Below are 23,599 nucleotides of genomic sequence, written 5' to 3'. Positions count from 1 at the left end.
AAGTTGTTATTAGCTGTGTTTTATTGATTAAAAATTTGTGTGTGTGAAATTAATCGTAAATTTGTGTCTTTGTCAGATCCAAATAGCAATCGATACGACTAGATACTGCTATGTACATCAGTATATCGCAATAATAATCATTAATAGTATTGTTTTACAGTTAGTGATTGTTGGAAATCTTATGACGTTATCTTCCTCTAGAAAGAGTTGTTTTTGCTAAAAACGTACTTATGTTAAAATTTGTCTTGAAAGAAGTAATATGGTTCCTTTTGCGACATCTTTTCTGCAAAGTATGATTTTTCTACGAAAATATATTAGAAAATTTTTTATCACCGATATTATCGCGTGCCAGCTTGCATCTATATTTTCATCAAAACAAGCAAAACAATTCTTTTTGCCACTTTACATGTCTTTACATATTTTTTTTCCTGAACTCTATTATAAACGCACGCATTATAAAGGCGTCACGCACTGGTAAGATGTAATTACTAGCGCAACGGTGATTTCGCGTGCATGGTAGAGAAGAAATTTTTTTACACACCGGCTTGCATGCGAGATAAACGATGTGCAACCGAGGACCACATATGAGGATAAATAATCGCACGTGCCTCTCGTCGCCTTTCACTTAAAACTTTTTTTCACTCTATAAAAAGCGCTCCGAAAGAGCAATTTCCTTGTATTCCAAGAGGTGCAAATTTTGTAACTTCTCTCAAGTTCCTACTAAAAATATAAGCTTTTTTCAGAAGCTACATCTTTGTTACAACTGATTTTCGATTTCTTTCCACTTTCCTCGGTTTCACCGTAAAACGACAATTTCATCGGTTAACTCAATAGCAGTGGCGACGTTATCTAAAATGAGTTATATATACACGTAGAACGAAGAAAGAGGAAACTGCTATGAATAATCCAAAGAAAATACACTTGGTGCGTGAACAAGACGATAAGATAAAGGACGCGGATTTTACGAAGATAAAGGATTACCTCTCCTGTAGATAGAAAAATATTTCCAAACCTGTTTATTCTCATGAAAAAAAAAAAATGTTTTTTAAAACAATATTTATAGTGGAATTTGATCCATAAATATTTTCTGAAGAAGTCTAAAACATATCTTCTTAGCAATACTCTTGAAATTTAGATATTTTTCTTAGAAGGTATTTAGAATTATTTTAATCATCTGAAAAAGATATTTTAATATATTATGTTATTTCTTTTATGAGCTATGAGCTTGAATAAAATTTATAAGTTATTTTAAGTAAATATGTTCACACCGGATATTGCTAATCTGTAAACTAGTAGATTACCGTTAACAGTTGATTGTCGCGATTACCGCAGAATTGCTAACGTAATACTTTCCCGCAAGAAATCAAGTACAAGCATGCGAAGTATGACTCGCAGGCATTTCCTCCTTATGTGTGTTAATGACCGAGTCTTTCCTTGAATCATTATAACCTTCCTCTCATAAGAGCGATAAAGAGCAGCAAAAGCATTCTTTATAACTATATTTCGAATAGAAATCAAAGATTTATTGGAAAATATATTATAGTATGTCAAATATATCAAAATACAAAAGAAAGAAAAACAATGCATATTTCTTTTTTATTATTTAAATCTTCGATTATAATTGAAGTCTTCAATTTCCTCAATATTTCTTTCTCAGATTGAAGTTGCTTCTTCAATCTGAGAAAGAAATACTGAATGATCAATCTGCATATTTAAAAAATTACATTTACAATGCACATCCAACTGAAGAATAATATTGCTTTTGCCTAAATGAGTTGCCGTAATTTACAATTCGCCGGTAAATTAATCGCACTCGCGTACAGCCGAGTATCGGTGCTCTCATTCCTTCACGGCGAACGCGTCGATCCTCTCTCGCGTCGAATTAAAACTTTCCACTCGTAGACATAACAAGCGACCGCGATTCAAGCTTGGCGTTTCGATCCAATCGTTGAATGCGTAGACGCACGTGCACACATGCCGGCCGCATTAAATAATACAGTTATGCAACGAGCCTTCGTGCACGACGATTAGTGACCGGACCTCGGATACGCAGCAGGCAATCGGATTCCGTTTAGACATAATACTAACAATAATCTCACCTTGAATACGAAAGCATCTCGCGTTGTCTGCAACCGTTGCGAAAGTTAGAAGGCGAAATTATACTAATTGTTGAACTATGCTAATTGTTTACAATCAATGTGCATTGAAAGTGATAATCCGTATGACAACGCGTACTAAAAATTTACACAAAACGTTCTACTTTCGCCGGATTAAATGACAGAATTATAAATGAGTATTATTGTTTTGAATGAATTTTACAAGAATTTCAAACAAATTTTTATGAGAAAAACATTTCTCTCTCTCTCTCTCTCTCTCTCATGAAATATAAAATAAAATAAAATTTTATGTTTTACATATTAATTAAGTACAGTTGTGTTATTACCATAAAATTATGCAAGAAGTTAATTGCCTAAGTCAACTATAAATACACAGCACACTTTGCAGACAGTTATTACAGACTGTGAATTGCAAAAGCGTGTAGATGCACGGGTATCCTGCGAGTGACGTTATCATTGTGAAACATTATTCAGTCAAAACTTAAACGTAAAAATTAACATTTTATTTTTGTACGCGCAGTAAAATATTTCATCGCGTTACGTTAGAAGCTAATTTCGTCATTCTAAATTAAGTTAAATTATATAAAGTTCCGCTTTATTCAATTTATCCTTTATTATTTTGTAAACCTACAACCAGCAGAAAAGAGAGAAAGCATTAATTCAGCTATTGTTAAAATATAATATATAATTTCCTGTAAAGGCAAGCGTGCACATGCCTTGCTTATTAATCTTTAAAGTTTATTTACCACCTTATATTAGTATATCTTGCTTATTAATGTTTGAAATAAGTTTATATTAAAAGCTTTTGCGTTTCTATTTATATTTTATGCTGCTTTTCAACTTTTGACTTATTACGAGAAAGTTCCACGAGGTGTAAAATGAAACATAGTTATATAGAGACTTTGCGGATCAAACGTTTTCTGATATGCACGATTACACATTTTCGCGTTTTACGCAAAAGTTACGTACGAGTTGTAATCGCGTTAGGATATGCCATGTTATCTTTGCAGAACGCCGTTCGTACGAAACTCAAATGCACCCACGCACGAAAATATACTCACGACAGGTGAAAATAAAATGAAACATCCAATTCAATTAAAAAAGCGCTGTAAAATCGCGGACTCGCTAGAAATTGCGAGCGCGCAAAAAGAGAGAAACGCAATTTCCTGGAAAGACTAACCATTCGTATCACTCTAACAATGTCATTTCTCGATTGCAGGTGAGGAAGTGGTGACCGTACCGTCCACCAGCAACGATCAGGAAAGCTGGAAAGTGCAGAGGATATCCGTAAACGGTGAATCGCCGCAATCGAGCAATCGTCGCCGCGGTTACAGTCGGTCGCAATTGCAACCGGTCGTATCCGGCGGCAAGAGGAATCGGCTCGCATCGTCCCCACCAACGCAGCCGATATCCTACAGAGTCAATGTTAAGGACCAGCTCGACAAGTATTTCGACTGGCCGAATAAGGAAAACACGCCCGGAAATGCCATAAATCGCCGCGAGGACGATCAACGACAGGCGAACCGAGTCCAGGAGATCGAGGAGTCGACAATGGGGTCGAATCTGAGCAGGCATAACGGAAAAGGCCTTACTGGCCGACGCACTCAATCTTCCGGGAACCTGTGCGAACCCAAGGGAAAGCTCAACAGCATGGGGAAGATACTGGTACCTTGTTCCAGCGCGCAGAGAGAAAGGTAAGCCATTAAAAATTCTTATCTCCCCCATTTTATTAAAGATAATTTTTTCTTTCATCTATACTCATATACATTGAGTGACTTTTTCTTTTTAATTAGATAGAGAAATTGATATTGCGTGCGCGTGCTTGTGGCACTTTAATTGTTTTCAACGAAAGAAAAAGATAAATATATTTTTTTTCTTACATTAAAATTTCTTTAAAGGAGATATCAAACTATAGATTAAAGTTGTGCATGTATATAAAATTCAATTAAAAGTACATTGAAGGTATACATAAAGTTAGTACAAATGACTACGAAGGTATCGGATTAAACTGAAATATTACGAAAGAAAAAAGAGACATGAGATGTTTCAATCGTGGCTTCTCTTACGTCGAAAGATTAAATGCTCTTTGTAACGTAGCCTTGCAATAATTTTTTTAACAACACGAAACGAGTGAAAGAGTACGGGCTGGAGTCTCATGTTGCAATATTCGTAGGGAAAGGTCAATTCGCGAACGATTCCTCGTTCAATATACTTGGAAAAGCACCGTAGTATCACGCCGATAATCTGCTTGACATAAATTTATTTGTGGATTATATAAATTTTCTTATAGAGAACAGACTTTATACAGATTAAAAATATATGGAAAATTGAAGCACTATTGTACAATATATTTCATTATTATCAACATTATGGTTACTAATATATTCGCATCTTATCTAAATACATCTTATCACAATCCTTTTAATTAAATAATAATAAATATAAACTTTTTATTATCGTATATTAAAAAGATATTGTCAAGTTTAATAAACAAAATTATAATTATATATTTAATCCAAAGATTTGTGTCTGTATGTATACGCAAAAATAATTTCATTTTAATCTTTAATACGAGTCTTTTCGAGTAATTATATATATATATATATATATATATATATATATATATATCAACAAGCATTGCAAAGTCATTCAATTGCATTATTAAAGAGAATTAATTATAGAATGCAGAAATATTTTTCTTTTATTTCACAGAGTATTAGATTAATTTATGTGCACAGCGCACTCTTGTAATGCTCGTGAAATGTATAAGGTGGGGAATTTTCAGTCGCTATCGGTGTGAAATGATTTTTACCCACGATCCTCGCGTGATGATAAAAGTCTCTTCATCTTTAGCCTCTTTGCTCGTGGTCTTTTTGTGTCTGTCGAAAGAAGGTCGACTTGACACGCACATCTTTCTATAAAGAAGTCATTCAATATTAAATGTACTCTTTCCCTTCTAAATCGCACGGATATAAGCACAACTTACTTTATTTTTTAATCAAAAAGTTTATTATTTTCAAGTTTTTTCATTATTTCTTGTTACGCGAGAATAAGTCTGAATAAATTTCATTTAGATTTGATTAAATGAAACATTCTTAAGAAATACTTAATTAAATGAAACATTCTTAAGAAATAATAACTCGAAAAAATATCGTTGAACAAAAGATGCGATAATAAAATACTGGTCTACGAATTAATTTTGTTAGCAATTATAAATCTCATTGTAGTTGAATCGATTATAAAGGAGCAGTATTATATATATATATATATATATATATATATATATATATATATATATATATAAATTCCCGAGATAGCTTTTTTAAATACCCACGAGAGTCATTAAGAGAACGCTCCATCTAATTACGGTCACTAATTCTTGAATAAAGTAAAGGGAATAAAAAGCTTCTACAAAGAAATTGGAATAGCGTAAAATTTTTGCACAAGATCGATTAAAATTGATTGCAAATCGATAGGTGGTTTGCTGTCGCGCGAGATCGTTTTGCTGATTATTCCCTTGAGAATTAAGAAGCGATATCGCCGTATAAACCGCGAGTAACTATATTTAGTCGCGAATGGATTACTTGCAAAGTGATAAAGCTCTCTGGAAGCACGTGCTAATTAAATTTAAGGAGAAGAGATGTTGGTAGGTGAGCTCTCAAGAGGTGGGATAAGCGCGAAATTCGGTTCCGGAATCCTTCATGTATCGACATAAAGTCAAATATATTGCATACCGGCGGGCTAATAATAAGCCACGTAGAACGATTAACCAATAACAAGATTGTCATGAAAACATAATGCCGATAATATATATCTTTCTCTTTACTCCTATTTATCTAACCAGGTAAGCCAACAATAGCCGAGATCGAGATTAAGCCGAAGGTGAATTATGTCTGACGTTGTGATAACGGTGATAAACGACGGTGATAAATCTATAGAAAATGAGACGATCCACGCCATTCTGTTATTAAATTTAATAATTATTTGCGTCCCGTAATTATGTCCGTCATAATAACGGGCTAGGTAAGGAGAAACCAAGACCAAGCGATCATCTTACTATAACCGCGCAATATATTATCTAAAAACTATTAGTGAATCCGTCAAGGACAGATGCTTCGCTAATTTAACTTTAATGAATTCTCCTGAATTCCCTATCTTTCGTTCTCGTGATATTTAATTTAATAATTGCATTTATCTGCATCTCTTAATTAATTTATCTGCATCTCTTAATTAATCTTTTGCACCACGTTTTGTCGGGCTTAATGCATAATACACGATAAAAAATTGTTATATTATAACAATTTAAAAATATAATTTATTACACATATAATAATTTATGTTTTATATATAAAATAAATTGCGTATAATATTATGTGTCGATAAACTTACAAAACTTATAAATACTGTATTTAAATATTTTTTACCTAAACATTATTGTGTTTAAGCTTCATTCAGTTTCTGACAATTGGATCAAATAGAGGGGGATGGTATTTTTTAAGTAATAATAACGCACTTAAATTAAAATAAAAGCCTGTGGAAACTTCAGTGAGGTGCGGAAACAGTTTTGCATCTTGAAGCGACGTACAAAATAGGGAATCCTACCGCGTTAACATCTTCTCAGCGCATAGTTCTCTCTCGCAGCCACTGCAAGAGCAACCTTATACAACGGCGCCTCCGGTAATAACAAGTTGCCGGCCGCGAGATAATTTAAAGTACCTCTAAGGTCGGCCAGTCGTTGAACTAGGGCGGCTTCCATTAAACCCTCGTTTACACGGAAACGGTGTGGAGTCGCGAGGGATAAGGGCATACGCGGGTTAAAAGAGCAGTCGGGAGATATATCAAAAGGCATCCCGCGCGCGCTTCTTCGCGATCTCATTTGCGTAAGTGCTGTTGTCTAAACCTGGTAATGACAACATCAGAAATATGCGGAAACGGAATCACTCTCCCGTTTGCTATTTATTTATTTAAGTTTAATGTAATAATATTAGAACGCTTTTCGGCTGTGTACATTGTCAACAAGTTGGTTATTTGTTCCTTTCTTTTCTGTGAGAAAATCTTGTATGAGTAAACTTTTTATTTTATCGCTACTGTATTATACTTACAATCGATTTCAGTAATATGACTTAAAATTATTATAAAATCTTCTATATTATTTATTTATTTAATTTTAAAATAATGATCCTAATAAGTAAACACAGAATTTCAATTCATTATATTAAAAATCCGTGACAGAAGATTGAGATAAATTTTATTTTAAGGAATTAAGAAATTATCAGACAGCATCACGAGTTTATATTAATATGTGAGATATTTTTTTAATTACATTGTTTTAGTCTTATTTATTACATTAATCTCGCATTTCTCATCGCTATCGAAAGTAGCATTGTGAGACTGTCATTTTCATATGATTGCATTATGTGTTTGGGAACCGGATACAATTTTTAGACGTTATATCAAGAGGTATCCACGACGCGAGGGTCAAAGTAAGTAGATAGATCAGTGAAAGGTCAGATGCTCTGCGCGCTTGTGCGCTTATGCATACCACGAAGATTTGCGCAGGCAGGTAAGCAGACAGGCATTCGCCTATCTACCGGTCGTGAAAGCGGGCTCTACAGCGGATGATGTCACGTGCGAATTATTAGTAAAGTTTCCTATACCGTTCCTGGTACGTGCGTTGTCACGTAGAATATTTTACGAGACACACGCAAACACAATTGTCGAGTAAATACGTAAAGTTTCCACATGCCGTGACATTATGACAATTATGTCATGCTTTTCAACTCATTTTTCACCAATCTTCAAATAACAGTAAAGTAAAGAATATAAATAGAAAAGATTATATTTCATTAATTTTTATTATTGTAGATAAAGAAGTCTGAAAGAAAACAAAGATTACATGCAAAATTATGATTTTTGAAAATAATGTAATGGGAGTAAATTTTTTTAATGACTATATCGAGAGATAATATTTAATATATTTTAATATTATAAAAAAAAAGCTTTAATTAAGATTGAATTTATACTTAAGTTATGAAAGCCAAAGCTTAGGGTTTCTTATTATATAAGAAGTTTTTTTTTCTTTAAAAGATAAAATAATTGTGCAAATAATTCATTCTTTCTAATTTAATTTTGTCTCTTTAAAAAAAATTATTATTCATCACTCTCTTAAAATTTACTATCATTTTATATATATATCATTTAAAATAAAAATAATTTTAAATCCGTCATTGTATGTGTTGTTGTATATATTCTCATCTAATGAAATAAAAGATCTATATCTGCCTACAATATTTATAGTGAAAATGTGTGCATGCTTATTTTATTAACAATTTGCGCGCACAGAAAACAACACGAATGTCTTGCGAATATCATTCGCGTGGCATTATTTCAATTCTAACACGCTCGATTTCACCTCGTTCGAATGTGACATATGTCACATAACATGCGAACGTGCCGTAACGATGGAATTTTCCCCTTTGCATCAAATGCATCTCATATGTCGTTTACAAATTTTTCCTATTTTATTTTTGCATTTACCTTTGCTCGCATCGACGTTACAAGTGTAACTATAATACGCCGGTTGAACAAACGTAATTCATTGCATTTACGCACGCGTTGCGTTTTATGCAGTTCATTGGATATGAATGCGAGAATTAGCGAGACTGCACGAAATGATTATTCGCACCCCGAATCCGCCGAGGATGTGACACGAAGTAACGACAAGTAATGTAAAACGCGGATTATGTAAATTATCGTAATGTATTTTTCTACGAAGTTTGAGGCTTTCTGACGGCAACTTATTATGCGAAATGCTGCTGCCTACATTGCAAATTTCTTTTCTCCTTGATATTTTCATCTTTCCAACTTTCTTCATAATTTTAACGGAGGAAGAAACAGACTCGAGTTACACAAACAATCTACGATGTAATACACATCGTGCCAAATAATATTTCTGATGAAAGTTCTTTTCACAGAACGAATTACACATTTTGTACTATTTAATCTTTGATTCTATTGCGCGCAATCCATTCTGTAAATACATATAAATAATTCATTCTCAATGATTCTTTTATGATTTATTTTTGACATTTAGATATATATATATATATATATATATATATATATATATATATAGATTGTTTTATTTAATTACTTATTTTCTTACAGATATAAATTTTGCGGCTCGCTACCAAATCACCTGGACGATAAGGATGTGCTAGATGATGATCAGCGAGATAATAATAACATCATGTCCGATACTATCGGCGGAAACTTTGGTGGTACGTTGCCGCACAAGAAACGCTCGTTAGGAGTGCATTTCTCGGATAGCGAACCGACCGGTACTTTGGATCTCGTTAAACATCGATCGCAGGATTCCTTCGACGAGAACGATCCCTGGAGGTATGTAATAATAAGAGTATCATAAAAACTATTCGTCTCACATTACGACGGTGTCAGGAAAAGATGTGCTGTGTTTCAGACATCAAACATATAGCTTCTTTTTGTTAGAATTAATTATACTTAATAAATTCCTGAAATTTATCGTCCTTCACTTACACGCGATTTCGAGATTTCATCGCGGAACTGTGTCGAGAAGCGACACGGACGGAGGCGTAGCAATTTGGAGAATTCCGAGAACGTCCCATCAAATTTCAATCTACCATGAATCGATCGATCGATCGCATACTCTGGGGTCCAGCGGAGAATCTTTGAAGAGTTTTCACTTTGAACTTGTCGTACCTTTTGCTCGCGTTTTGGCGCGCACTCTCTCCTCGCGCTTTAAAGTTCGGAAAAATGATTCTCAAGTCGATTCTCGCCTGAAAATGGATTCGGCTTTCGGCGAACTCACGAATCTCTTCCCGATGGAAAATCAAACGCGAATGATCTACGATTGGTTTTAGATATCAGCAGAGCGATCTCGATCTCGTGCGATGCCGTCACGGAAACTTTGATTCGGTCAAGAGAAATCGCAGCGCCGACACGGTTGTCGTCGATTCCGGCAGGAAGTACGGTCGCAGCGTAGCCTTGGAGGATAGGTGTCATCGTAATTCGGACTTAGACTTGGTCGGCACGCTGCCGAAACGCAAGCAAGACGCTCGAAACAGCAGCGGCAGGAGCCTCGAATCGAACTCGTCCTCGCAGCCGTGTATAGTAAACGCCACCGATAACGACGATCTGCTGATGAAGATAGTGCATAAACCTGACTGCGAGTTACTCAAACATCGCCAACAGTTTGGCAAGTGCGTCGATCTGAAACTGAGCAAACTGACGAGCGGCGAGCCACAGGATCAAGGATACGCGTCCGAACGATCTCCTGAGGACGAGCATCCGCCCTCATTGCCGGGGCAACCGTTTCCAAGTGTTACACCAGGTAAGCAATAATATATATTTCTTTATTTGTCACTTTTCTCTCCCACATAAGTATATTTATGTAGATATATCTTTATTAAAACTGTAAGCTTTATTAGATACTTTCTTATTAGATTTCTTTTTCGCGTTTCATACAAATTAAAATGTGGTGAAAAAATCTGCATTATCGGCCATTATTCGATAATTAATAAAAAATAATTAATATTTATTCGCTCATAATGAATAACTAATATTTATTCGCTTATAATAAATGAGATATATATTCGAAGAAACGAATGATTCGGAAAGAAATCGGCGAAAGAATTAATAAGTGCGAGGAGTGCGCTTGTACGATATTGACGTAATAGGATTATGGAAGATATATCGGCGTATGAATTATGCACGTGTAAAACTTTGCCATTTCACTCTCTGACAACGGTTTCGTAAATATTATTTTGCCGAGGATAGATACACCTGTATTTCTCGACATTCGCAAGATCTATCTCGCAAAAACTTTCTCGAAGGTCGAACCTCCCTTTTTTTTTCTTTGAGACGAATTCATGGCTGAACAGCCTTGATACGCTCGGCTAACGAGCAGCTGATAAAGATGAATGACTCGGCGATGATAGGTGAATGAAAATCGTGCTCACCATGCAAATGATCGACTAGCGCACAGACAAAGCATTTTTATATCTCTCAATTTTCCTCTTCGGGTTTTCTCATTAATTTATTCCTTCGCATACTTTGATCATGATTATTAGATAACGTGAATATATTACAACGATCGAAATCTCTTAGTTTGCGTGATTATTTAGTCCCAAATTTACATAAAAAGGACATCGGCCGAGTATCTTAATCTTTTCATCTTGTTAATATATTAAATTTGTTCAAAATTTTGCATAACAAATTATACGATGTAGAAAAAAAAGTATATGTTATTGATTACAACATATGACAGCATTTTTGACGTGTCTTATGACATTTAATGATACGATAGAGAGAATATTTCATAATTTGAAATACTTTAACAAACCAGTTTGTTTTGAAATATCTTGTTAATACGTGACTAGATCAATCAATCGCCCTCTTCATAAATTTCATTTTGTCGCGCAAACTCCTGAGAGAATAATAATTTTTGTTAACGTTTAATATCAGAACTGCGATTGATTATAATCTTCCACGTCTTGACTGGCAAAAAGATAAAGAATTGTGTCATTACAACTCATCCATAATTTAAGTGAAATTTTTTCACGCCTTACGATTAATTAAAATTTTCGTAAAATTGCACCAGAAGGAAGTTATCTCTGCCAAATTTAAATGAATCTACATAATTTTACGTATAACATATGTTGAAAATGGCGTCTGAATAAGTCATCCGTGATTTGAAAAATCGCTTTTTATGAACTTTAGAATGAATAATGCGTCATTTACTTTCGGCGCCTGCTGATTTCCAGACAATTTGATCAATAGCCGGTCGCGCGAGTCCGTCGTAGACTTTACATAAACGTGTCTATATCGTGGCGCGCGTGAAATCTACATATTTTCAATTTCAATCTCATGCATTTGGAAGGAGCTGTTCACTGTAGAAGCGACGTTGTTGACGAATCCATGAAATTATTTCCGTGCGTTTCTTCCCCCGTTTTCGTTGTCGCGGTAATTCAAGAAAAAAAGCTCCGCTGGTAAATGTAAATTCTTATTAATAATATAGAGAATAACACTTTACAGCTTGTAGTCAATTTAAAAAAAAAAATTTTTAGGAAATAATTTCTCTTACATTTGCTTTAATACATGAATAGTATGCAATATTATATTTTCTATATCAATTGTGACGTGCGTTTTATTAAAAAATTTAACATGCAAATATAATATGACATTTTACGTTTAGCACTCGTACGGTTTTTCCACGTAGCAGTTTATTTTTTCAGTTAATTTGTTTATGCGTCAATATTGTACGTTGCCAAAAAGGCGATGAAAACTATTTTTATTTCATGACAAAAAATAGAGTTTTTTTTCTCTCTCTCTCTTTGTCTAAAAAGATTAAATCGAAACACTAGAAAATATCGTACAAATTCGTGCAAGCGATGAAAAATCGCAGTTTTTGACAAAAAAAATTCAATTTATCTCGTTGAATGTGCCTGGATGACACGCTAACACGCGTCTTTAGTACATTAATGGCATAATTTAACAACGCATCGTTGTTCATTGCGCTTGACGGGCAAATTTCGCAGCATAGTTGTTATTATCCTTCCATCCACCACTTCCCTTACTCCCACGCACCACTTTTGCGTGTGTATTCTGCCTGAACAGCGGTTCTCTCAGGGATCGAAGGGTATGAAAAGTAGTACTTTAGCTCGTAAAAAAGCACTTTGCACTCGGCGCATTTCATAATCGTAAGTCGCAAGTCGCTATATATCTCATATATAGTCTTGTAAGCTTACTATTAATAGACGATATCGCCCGAGACTTTCCATCCCGTGCGACCAATTTTTCCGTGCGACTTGCGTGAAAAAGTAAAGTCATCTTTCGATGCGGCTCTTTCGCCGTGGATAATTTCACAATCACAATTCAGATGATTAACATCTACGCGACTGTTGATGAAGGCTTAATGGCCCATTTACTGTGACTTCACAAGCGAATTCGGGATCAACCGAAGGATCATGGGTCGTAAGTTGATGACGAGATTTTTCCGGAATCGCCGGGCGTTTTCGCACATTCCGGATATATACGATGGCAGCGAATGGCGGTGATACAACCCAGTTTGAGAGACCCTGACCCAGAATATACGCGATCCTTTGTGAACAAGTACAGCCGCGTTTGCTTTGTGAGGATTGGTATTTGCGGCGGGATCCAGCCTAGCTTCGAAATTACGAGGTAATGCTGTAATATATCGTTGGTATGCATAGCATGTCGCGAGAGTATTAAAAATCGATACGCGTTAATTAAAAGTACGGATAAAGTATGTCGCGAAATTTTCGAAACGCTCTATTAACTCCTGGTCTATTAATCTAAAATCGATATTTAATAAAATGTTTTCTTTTTATTTTATACAAACAAAATACACTATATATAATAAGAAGCGAATACGTATTTTATTTATTATTTATTACTCTTATTTCTTGCGTAAAATAAGGATGTTTAATCGTATAATACGCAAATTTCACCGCAATAATCATTACTTGGGTGAAGCAAACTTGCAAAAGTAATAAACAACCATCTACCATTACGATCCTCGTTATAAACGAACATCCGATCCATTTACTCTTCACCGAGTTAACATTTCCATGACGAGTAAAGCGAACTTGCCAAATCAATAAACAGTCACATCAGGCATTACGAACCTTGTTATGCAGTTTCCATGTTTCGCGGTGCAGATTGTTTATCCTCATCATTGTGTCTACAGAACTGTGCACTCGAGCGGGAAATATTCCGTTCACGTAGTGGCCGGAGACTTGATTCAGGATTCTCTTCCTGATATGAATACGGGTGTCTATGACAGAATGTTAGTTAAACTCGGGACAGATGATTCAAATCTTCACAAGCTATCCTATATGTCTGGTATCTCTTCATATAGATATTCAAATCAATTCAAATCATTTGTTTGCATTATTGCTATTAGCTATTATTTTCTTAATTGGATTTTCAATACACTTTTTTCCAGTCTTACATTCGGCAAAGCTTTAATCATTATTATTGTTTTTTTTCCAATATAATTTTAGAATTTAATTACAATTCTTATATTTTATTTTTTATATTTTCTGTACATATTTTGATTGTAAGCATATCGCTGAAGTTTACTGAAAGGAATCAGCGAAGCGTTTCGCTCCCCTTTGTGTATCATTGAAGTTAATGAGAAAGCTTCGGTTTCATTGTAATAAATGTAATGGAAATAAATGGAGGCTGTCATAGAAATAAAGCCGTTGTCCGTAAAATTGACAGTAAATCTCGACGTTGATCGACGATAACGATGAATGTTATAAACTATCTGCATACATACCTAATTCCTCAATTATTAGATCCGTTCATCCGAGATCCGTTCATAACACAAAAGCTTCGATATCTTAAAGAATCGATTCTAGAATTATTCAAGGATCTGCCAATAAAATTAAGATCGGGACATTCCTTATACGGCAGAAATTGCATAATCAGAAAGTGTGGTTTTCATCGCGGAATTTGTCGAAATGTCCGACGTCATTGAATAAAATGGCTTTCAACTCTACCGCTTCAGATTCGTGAAAAAAAAAAAAAAAGGATTCGTCTTTCTTCGCCACCGTCGCCGCGAGTGCCGAACCCATTCAATTCGCAGACGATCTTTCTCACCCACTTTGGTACCGTCTTCTTTCGCTGACATTGTAAGTTTTCTAAGTCAAGAATGCGCTATTGATCGCGTGCGGCCGTTGCACGACCACTCTCGCCTTACAGCGGAACTAGGTCACTTCCACGTACGTTCTATGCGTCTCACCTATTGACCCATTTGTTGCGAAGGACAGAGGGAGATGGTTTGATAGGGTAGCTATGTTGTTTGGCAGTTTCGGCATGTGTCCTCGCGCGTGAAGAATGCTAGGTTGGCGCCACCGGAATCGCGACGAGTTAATTCCGATCCCGACACAATGTTGCACCAATGGCCAACTGACCGCAATGCGAAGGCCGAAGGATATCTTTCTTAATTTGAAATTTGTGTGTATCTAGTATAAATAATTTTATCCTTTAGGAAAGAGAAAATATCAAAAACTATTTCAATATTCTTTGTTTTAAAATTATTTATAGACACAGTGAACACATACACAGGCATAATTATATGTTATATAATTATACTTAAGTTATATTTAAAATATATTATGTGTATATAAGTAATTATATTATACATATATAAGTAATTATATTAGTTATATATTTAAAAAGAGTACAGTAAAAAGAATTATTCCTTCCTTGTATATACATAAAATATTGCAGAATTATTTTTTAAATATTATATAAAGCATGATTAGAGAGTTTGATTATTTGTGATTAGAAAGAAGAACACATTCAGTAATTTTTATAATTTACTTATTCTTTATTTATTGTTAACGTACGAAAACAAATCGTAATTGTTCAATTGTGACTGGCAGGATATTATAGGATATTTTAATATGAATAATTTTTATTGTTTAACCAGAGATTATTTTCGTATTTCGAAGAATTTATTTTTCTCCATTGTTTCTTTTGTATCAATATACAAAAGAGGCTCAAATAATATTTTACAATTGTGGACTATTGGCAGAATATTGAAAATTTTCAAAGTGAAAATAAAATTGGGTGATTGCACGTACGAAATTTATTTTATAGCTCGTTTAAATTCGCCAAAATATTATGATGTCGAGATACATGAAATCGCTACGAGTTGCTATTGATTTTTTTGATGACGTTGTGAAACGAGGTGGAAAACAAAAGGGAAAGTAATATGAGCAGTAGATGATATGTCATAACACACCCTCGTGATATCAAGGTAACGCAGTAGTAAAAGTAGTTCAAAAATAATTATTTTTTGGATAAATATACGTTTAATATTTAATATATTTAATATTTTTAGTAGTTAAAGTAGTTCAAAAACAATTATTTTTCAAATAAATATACGTTTAATATTTTTTTGTAACATTTATTTTTTTTATGCTATTCTATATTTATTTTTTACTTCTATTTTGTTTTATATATTATTACGTATATATATATATATATATATATATATATATATATATATATATATATTATTATCTATAATTATGTATGTACGTATATAATAATTTTAAACATGAAATGTGATTAGTATTGAAAGATACGAGCGGACATTGATTCCACAGTATAATCTAAGTGGTTCATTATTCTGCATACAATTTCTTTTGGATAAAGCCAATTTTTTGCATAACAAACTTGTAACCGTATATCAGGGGAAATACTGCAAATAAATCAAATAAGATATCGTAAAAAATTTGCAACTTCTATGTACAAAAGCTGTAATTTCTCATTGTGGAAATGAGCAAATGACCCTAGGAAATAAAATCGTAAGAGAACATTTTCGCGCAAAAATTCATGATAAAAACTTTCGACTCGTTTGATCGCACTACATTCAAAAGAGAAGTTAAAATTTCACGTTCTTGCAACTTTTGCACATTATGCCTGTATGTTACTAATTGGTGTAATAATTTTACCGGTGAAAACTAAAAAAGTCGTAATCCGTTGAATGCTAATAAGAGTAGGAAGAAAAACGGCTTGCGCTTTCCAAGGAATGGATAAACGACGTTCATCTCACAATTTTCTCTTGCCTTCATTTATTCACAGAAATATATGGCGAAAAGGTAATTTTTTTATTTTTAATTGGTAATTCAACCATACTCGTGTATGGTTGAAAGCAAGCAACTCTGAATGAAAATCCCGTTTACGTAATAATCCACAAACATTAATATATACATGTAGAAAACGAGTTTATTATTTTTTAACATGATTAAAAACTGTTTCGCTGTTTGCTAAAGTGCCTAAAGCGACTGCTGTCACGTCGTGTTTTAATATTTCACATTTGCATATCACGTGCAGAGAGAACGGCGGTGTATCCATTAGAATAAAAGAATTGAAATTAGAATGGAAGGAAAAGCGAAATGGTCAAGGGGGTATCCAACTTTTCTTTTGCATTAGTCTCACACGCGGTTTGCGAAACGAATAACTGGAAAAGACCGGAACTTAATTCCCGAGCCGACTACATCCCTCGGCACGAAGGTAATTTCCGATCAACGACCCTTGCTTCGTTGCTGCGCGTGGCGGAGATCGTATAATTCGTCAGGAAATTCAGCGCCGACTCAGGGTACGTCGCGTGGCGTGGTACGTAGTCGGTCCCGTAACATGCCGCAGCATGAATAATTTCACCAACCGATTGCCTAGCTAATGCCCTCACCGGATCGTATCGCCGGATGCGCTGCACGGCAGGGGAATTTCGGTTCTTCGACAGGGTTGGCGTGCGCGAACCGGCCGCCGAATAATTCTCGACAGAGGTTGTTATTATGGTGAGGGTAGTACCAGGGCCGGCTACGAGGATTAAACGGCCGGCCAACGCGAAATGCATCGATTGCCTTTAATCGCGCCAATAACAGCGATTGCGTATACTTTACTAAAGTAAATGGCAGATTATTTAAGGATAAAGCATACGTGAAAATTCATTTGTGTAAAAGAAATTCCACTATCTCTTTTGTTATACACTCTATATATTTATAAATAAATATATATTTATACATAATATATATTATACTATATAATATATTTATATATAAATCACTAGGAAAAGATAAAAATTGTTTGAGAAGCAAGGATTTGTGCTGGGCAAATAAAATTCTGTCTGTTTAGAATTTCTTATCACTTAAGCACTTGGCAATTTTTGCTAATCAAGTTTCTTTCCATTTTTCACTGCCTGAACTTACAGGTTTTTTGGCTACAATTAAAATGTATCTTGAGAATCTTGAAATTCGTGCAAATCATACTTGCATATCTCATCTCATTTATATACAAAATGAGGAACAAGTGCTTTTTAGTTCCTTTTGCAAACACAAGAACCGTCGACACGAACCCGACCCTGAGCAATACGCCGACGAAATAGCTACGGACATCCGGGGTTCCAGGTACGGTCGCCTTCCTGCCCTTCCCCCTCCCCGCCCCCCCTTCACCTCCTATCGAGTAATTCATAGTTGGATTGATGGCAATCGCGTTATCGCAGTTTAATGACCTCTCGTATCGCATTAGTGTCGAGTTGCTTATGTGCACGAAATATTTCATCCTTTGAAGATTGTCGATGTGATCGTGATCCTGCGCGATCGCGTGCCGTGGATTTTCCTATTCTAAGAATCAATAATGAACGCTAAAAACGTGCACGATAAATATACTTTGTCTCAAGTGCGCACTCCGAGTTATTGCTGTGATAGTTAATACAGCTAATTAATTTGGCCGAGAGAAAGAGAAAGAAAGAGAGCCGTTTTCCACGAGTCGTTTAACCGGCTTTTCTTCTTAATCCTTCATCCTTGATTATTTCCCGATTTCCTCCGCATTATCAATACGCTTCCGCTAAACGAAGCAGAACTCTTTGAAATGAAAACTTCCAACTGAAAACTATCGGAAACAAAGAGTTTCAATTTCTTTTTCAAAGAATATTACAGCATCTCTGGATGTTCTTTTATCCGCAAATATTCTACCAAATAACGATCGATCAGACAAAAAAATTTTGACATAATACAATCAATTTATCTAGCAATAACAAACGTATAATCGACTTTTTATAAGTTTAGATGTGCAATTGCATATTACAATATTTAAAAACTTATTCTCTGAAATAAATGTCTATTTCGAATTAATCGATAATCTGCCTTTATAGAAAGTATCAGAATAGAATTTGCCCCAAATTATCCAGCTAAATCCACTCTTTTCTCTATTGTCCACCTATCATTATAGTTTAAGGACCAGCGAGTACAAGCTCGCACGAAAGTTTATTGTTGCCACGAACTTTTAACTCTTTCTCGTCGTCGCCTTTTGATGCGGTTTAATAAAACGCGTCATTAATCACGAAGCGCGATAACGGAAAGCGTGTGTTAACAGCGCACCGCTACCGAGAGCAGGTCAATGGAACACTCAACCGGATTTCCGATTGGCGAACGGGTTTCCAGATTTAGCCGCACGTTCTCAACCCTCTTGGATAATTTATAGCCGAACTGATGGCAATCGCGTTATCGCGGTTTAATACTTCACACCCCCCCGCCCCCCGTTGATCGTTATATATATGTATATATATTTTGCTACGTTTTCGCATTTTTAAATATTTCCTATAAAAGATTATAATGATTTCTTTCCTAGACAAGTTACGATGATTTGTAATCAGGTCGATCCGATACTTCATAATAGCGCACTTCACGCGATATCCGTCCTTAATAAAAATTTACGTGACGTGCTACATTACATCAGAGGACGAATAAATTGAAGCGCGTTACTGGGTAGCGTTAATCATGAGTAGCAAACTTTATTCCCTAGACAGTCATGTTTTTGTCATCAAATAATAATAAAGTGTCGTTACGCAAGAATTGAATTTTTTTTTTTGCCCATGATATTCGCGAAGTTCAACTTGGGATACATAAATCGGGGATGCTCTGCTTAATATATTCAATTCATAGCACGTTGACACTGCGCTTATTCAGATTTAACGCTGTGTACACATACATATCCTCTTCTATATAATTCATCTCGCTTATATAGAAAAGCCCTCGGAGCTTTAATAACGGTCTCTTGTTCTATTCGGCGACATATCGATCGGACGAAATTACATCGGTGATATCCGGCCGTTGAACAGAGCGATCTTTAGTTTTTTATTACATCTTTGTACTCTTTTTTTTTCTAAAAAAAAAAGTCCTTAAACATCAGGCGTACGCAATGCAAAGAACCATCAATAATAAAAATGTTTAATCCAGCAAAAGAAAATGATATCTTGGTTTCATGGTTTCCCTGAAAGATTGGTAATTTTCCTTGATTTTCCGCGACAGAGAGAGAAGACGAACTTCTCGATTCACGTGGTGCGATAGTGTAATCATTCACTGCCGAGATTTATATCACGGTAACATGTATACATAACGTCACGCATCACTTGTAATATTAATGCTATGCGATAAATCATATGGTAGCGGCAATTTGGGACAAATGACACGAATTATTCAGAGAACATCTATTATATCGCCGACATGTACATCTAATTTCTATGCTTTATCATTTGCGATATTACAATGCAATTGTTGCACGCAAGAGATTATTACGTTAAACAATTAGTATAAATAGATGGCAAACGTTCTTCATTAAATTTTGAGTACGTTAAATTTTAACGGAGCATTAATTCAGAAACTTGTCACAAAGATATCTAATTGAAGTTCTCGAGATTATTCTTTTTAAAAGATAATTCTTTTTAGATCCTAATATGCTAAAAATATTTTGTGATTTATTTAATATTTACGATTGCCATCTTGATAAATGACAAAACGTCTCTACGATGATGTTCAAGTGCGACAGGGGATCGTATAACAAATGATGCATGATGTATTTTGCGACCATGCGTGACGTGAACTGAAGACTTCTTTCCTCTTGTTACGAAGAACAAAGTATCTCTTAGGCGCGTATAAATCTTGTTCCATGCGATCGTAAAATTCGAATTGCGCATCAATTGCTGATGCAAATGCTACTGACGTGCAGTTTAAAAAGAAATGATAGCGCGCGGGTTATCGATGCATTACGATTTGGATTTAAAAAAAATTTTTTTTTTAATTTTTTTATTTATTTTTTTTATGAGAGAAACATACGCGGGAACACTCAATAATTTAAGAAATAAATGTCATACATAAAAGTCCTTTTCATACATAAACATGTACATACAAGCTTCAATTTGCTTTCCGCAGAACCAAAAAATATATCAAAAGTAATTAAATAGTATATTACTAATGTAATGTTTTACATATATATATATTTGTATATATCAAGCTGAATAGAACCGTCAATGAAAACGTCATGTTTATTGCAAGTTTTTTTTAAGCTGAAATTTACTTTTATTGATATCACTTTGATACATTTTTTAAGAAATCAAAGCCGATAAAAATGAACGAATATGTAGCGATAAATGCAATAAGGCTCTTGCTTCGGTGAAAAAAATTATATATACATATATATGTGTAAATAAATATTCCTCATCTCACAAATTTAAAATCGATTGATTAGGATATTTGAGAAAACAAAGAGAATTTGTTTGATTTCAGTTTGTTTTAGCTGCAGACTAAAATCATTTAATTCATTGATTACTCGAAAGCTTAATTACTGCTGAGAAAATTGTTTCAACTCTATCATGGTGGAAATATAATCCATTTCTAATAATCTAAACCTCAATCAGCTTCATTGCGCCCATTTTGCTTTAATTCGAAATAAAGTGATCCTTGACAATTATCGCTGGCGCGGACATATATACTAAAAAAGTGAAATCGTCCATGATATCGAGAGACAGGATTAATAATTGGCGCAATTGAAGCTAGTCATCGTGACGATTCTACAGTTAATATAAGTCACAGGAAATTATCCGAGTCAAAAGTGTAAAAAATCATGATCTGACAAAATATTTTATAACACGTTTATTACCTCATCAAAAATATTATTTTGAATTCAATATATTATTTTGAATTCAATATATTATCTTTATTAAAAAATGTTATTTAAATATATGAATTACATCATTTAATGTATAACTTTAAATAAATGATTTGATTATTTAAAATGAATTTAATATGAAATATTTTTATGCAAATGTCTATATTAATCTTATTATGCATATTATTTAAATTTTTTGTTGTTGAAATGTCATATCTCTCTAACTTAATTTATCTCTCTTACTTCTAATGTTTTTTTTTTTTTCTATAATTATCAATAAACATTCTTGGCTGCTAATTACTGGCATAAACCAACCATAAGTAATCTAATCAAATGTCAGGCGATCGATGCTTATACGAGATTTAATCGACATCCGCCGCCGCGCAGCGATCATATTCACATCGTATCTCGGCAAAGCTAATAATCAAGCGCCTTCTTCTGTGATGTATTTACAATGGAGAAACAGTTATCGTTGCTTTATTTAGTCGCATCATAAACATATTCGGAGCTCCATTCGGCAACAAGATGCTTTATTAAGGCACTTCAACTTTCAAAACTTCCAAGGATAAGTTACACGCACGGTATCGTAATTTATATTAATTATCTCAATGTTATAAATATTTAACGCGCGAGAAATTTGACCGGAAGATCGACGAAATGTAATTTAATAAAAATGAATGATTGGCCATGATTCATTCTGATTCATAAATGTATGTTTATTTCGAAATTTGTTCAGGAAAATTAAATGCGCGCCAACTACATATTCGTTCTCAAATCGTAAATTTTATAGAGATATATATTTTTTAGTCCATTGAATTCCGATTGTTTTCAGACAAGAATCGTTTCTTGGTAAGTCGATCTCTCAACGCGAATTACTCTCTCACGTGTACCTACATACGTTTAATTAAATTTGTTTTTTAAGGAAACTTTAGAAACAAATGTCGAGGAAAAGCAATGTTTCATCTTTATATAAATATTTTTTTACATATTTATTTGACATGATTAATTCATATTATATAATTAGGATATTAAATTTGTATATCTGTTTTTTAAGAAAGAGAGAAAGAGCGATTATTAAATAATTTACTCACAAAGATGATACAAGAAAAGCAGCATGTGAGTCAATTAGTGATAATACTGAATTCGCGGCATGTAGTCGACGATAACAGTAACCGCGACCCGTAAATTGAATGTAGGAGTTGGAGATAATGGTCTCGTCTTTATCGGGGGTATCTTATAGCTGCAGCCGATAGTACACGGAAAAGTAATGGCCCAGAGACTACCCTTCCAAATAGTTGAAATATCGGTCTGTCAGAAATTCTGGAACTGAAATTGCATTCCGCCGCTCTCTTTGCCGGTTATCCTTCGTTTTCTCGCAGGATTACTTAATCTTTGTAACTTGAAGTTCGTACCGCGTTTTATGCATCACGTCAATATCATAAAAATAGATAGATTATATATATATAATCAAAACTAAAATTACTAAAATGAAAATTTATATTCATTTTATCTTATCAAGGAAAAAAAAAATATGTTTTAAATTTCGCAAAATTTACAGAGAATTGTAATTATGAATAAAATATTTATACAGATATATAAATCGAGCATAAAAATGATAAAATTTTTTTTTAACGGAAGCATTCAAGCATTTAATTATTTATTAAGTTACACAAAATTGTAAAATTACATAACCGTGAATAATTAGCGAGAGCGCGTTTTCGAAATTGCGCAACGACATGTCACGAATTAAGAACGTTAAGATTGACATAACGAATCTGTTTAAAAGGTCGCTCGTTAAGTGCGTATTTGTTCAGCGCGCTAATGACATTAGAGTTCTTACTTCGGAGTAACCGTGTTCATCATTAGACGGTGAATTTTTCGCCAATGAAAAAGCTGCAATCTCAGATTATCCGCGACATTCGTGATGAAAAAAAAAATAGAAAGAGAAAATAAGAAAG

General features: G+C 34.2%; 1 protein-coding gene across 1 annotated transcript in view; it reads left to right on the top strand.

Moving 5' to 3' along the window:
• The window catches only part of LOC126855496 (uncharacterized), a 95,435-nt gene that overhangs the window by 56,753 nt on the left and 15,083 nt on the right, over positions 1-23,599 (top strand). The window contains exons 2-4 of the mRNA XM_050603235.1: positions 3,337-3,811; positions 9,285-9,518; positions 10,019-10,488. Of these exons, the coding sequence (XP_050459192.1) occupies positions 3,337-3,811; positions 9,285-9,518; positions 10,019-10,488 (1,179 nt within the window). The remainder of the gene's footprint in view (positions 1-3,336; positions 3,812-9,284; positions 9,519-10,018; positions 10,489-23,599) is intronic.

Source organism: Cataglyphis hispanica, chromosome 1 (assembly GCF_021464435.1).
Source record: "Cataglyphis hispanica isolate Lineage 1 chromosome 1, ULB_Chis1_1.0, whole genome shotgun sequence".
NCBI classification, from domain to species: domain Eukaryota; kingdom Metazoa; phylum Arthropoda; class Insecta; order Hymenoptera; family Formicidae; genus Cataglyphis; species Cataglyphis hispanica.
Note: the sequence above shows the minus strand (reverse complement) of the source record. Positions and strands in the feature narration are given on the sequence as shown.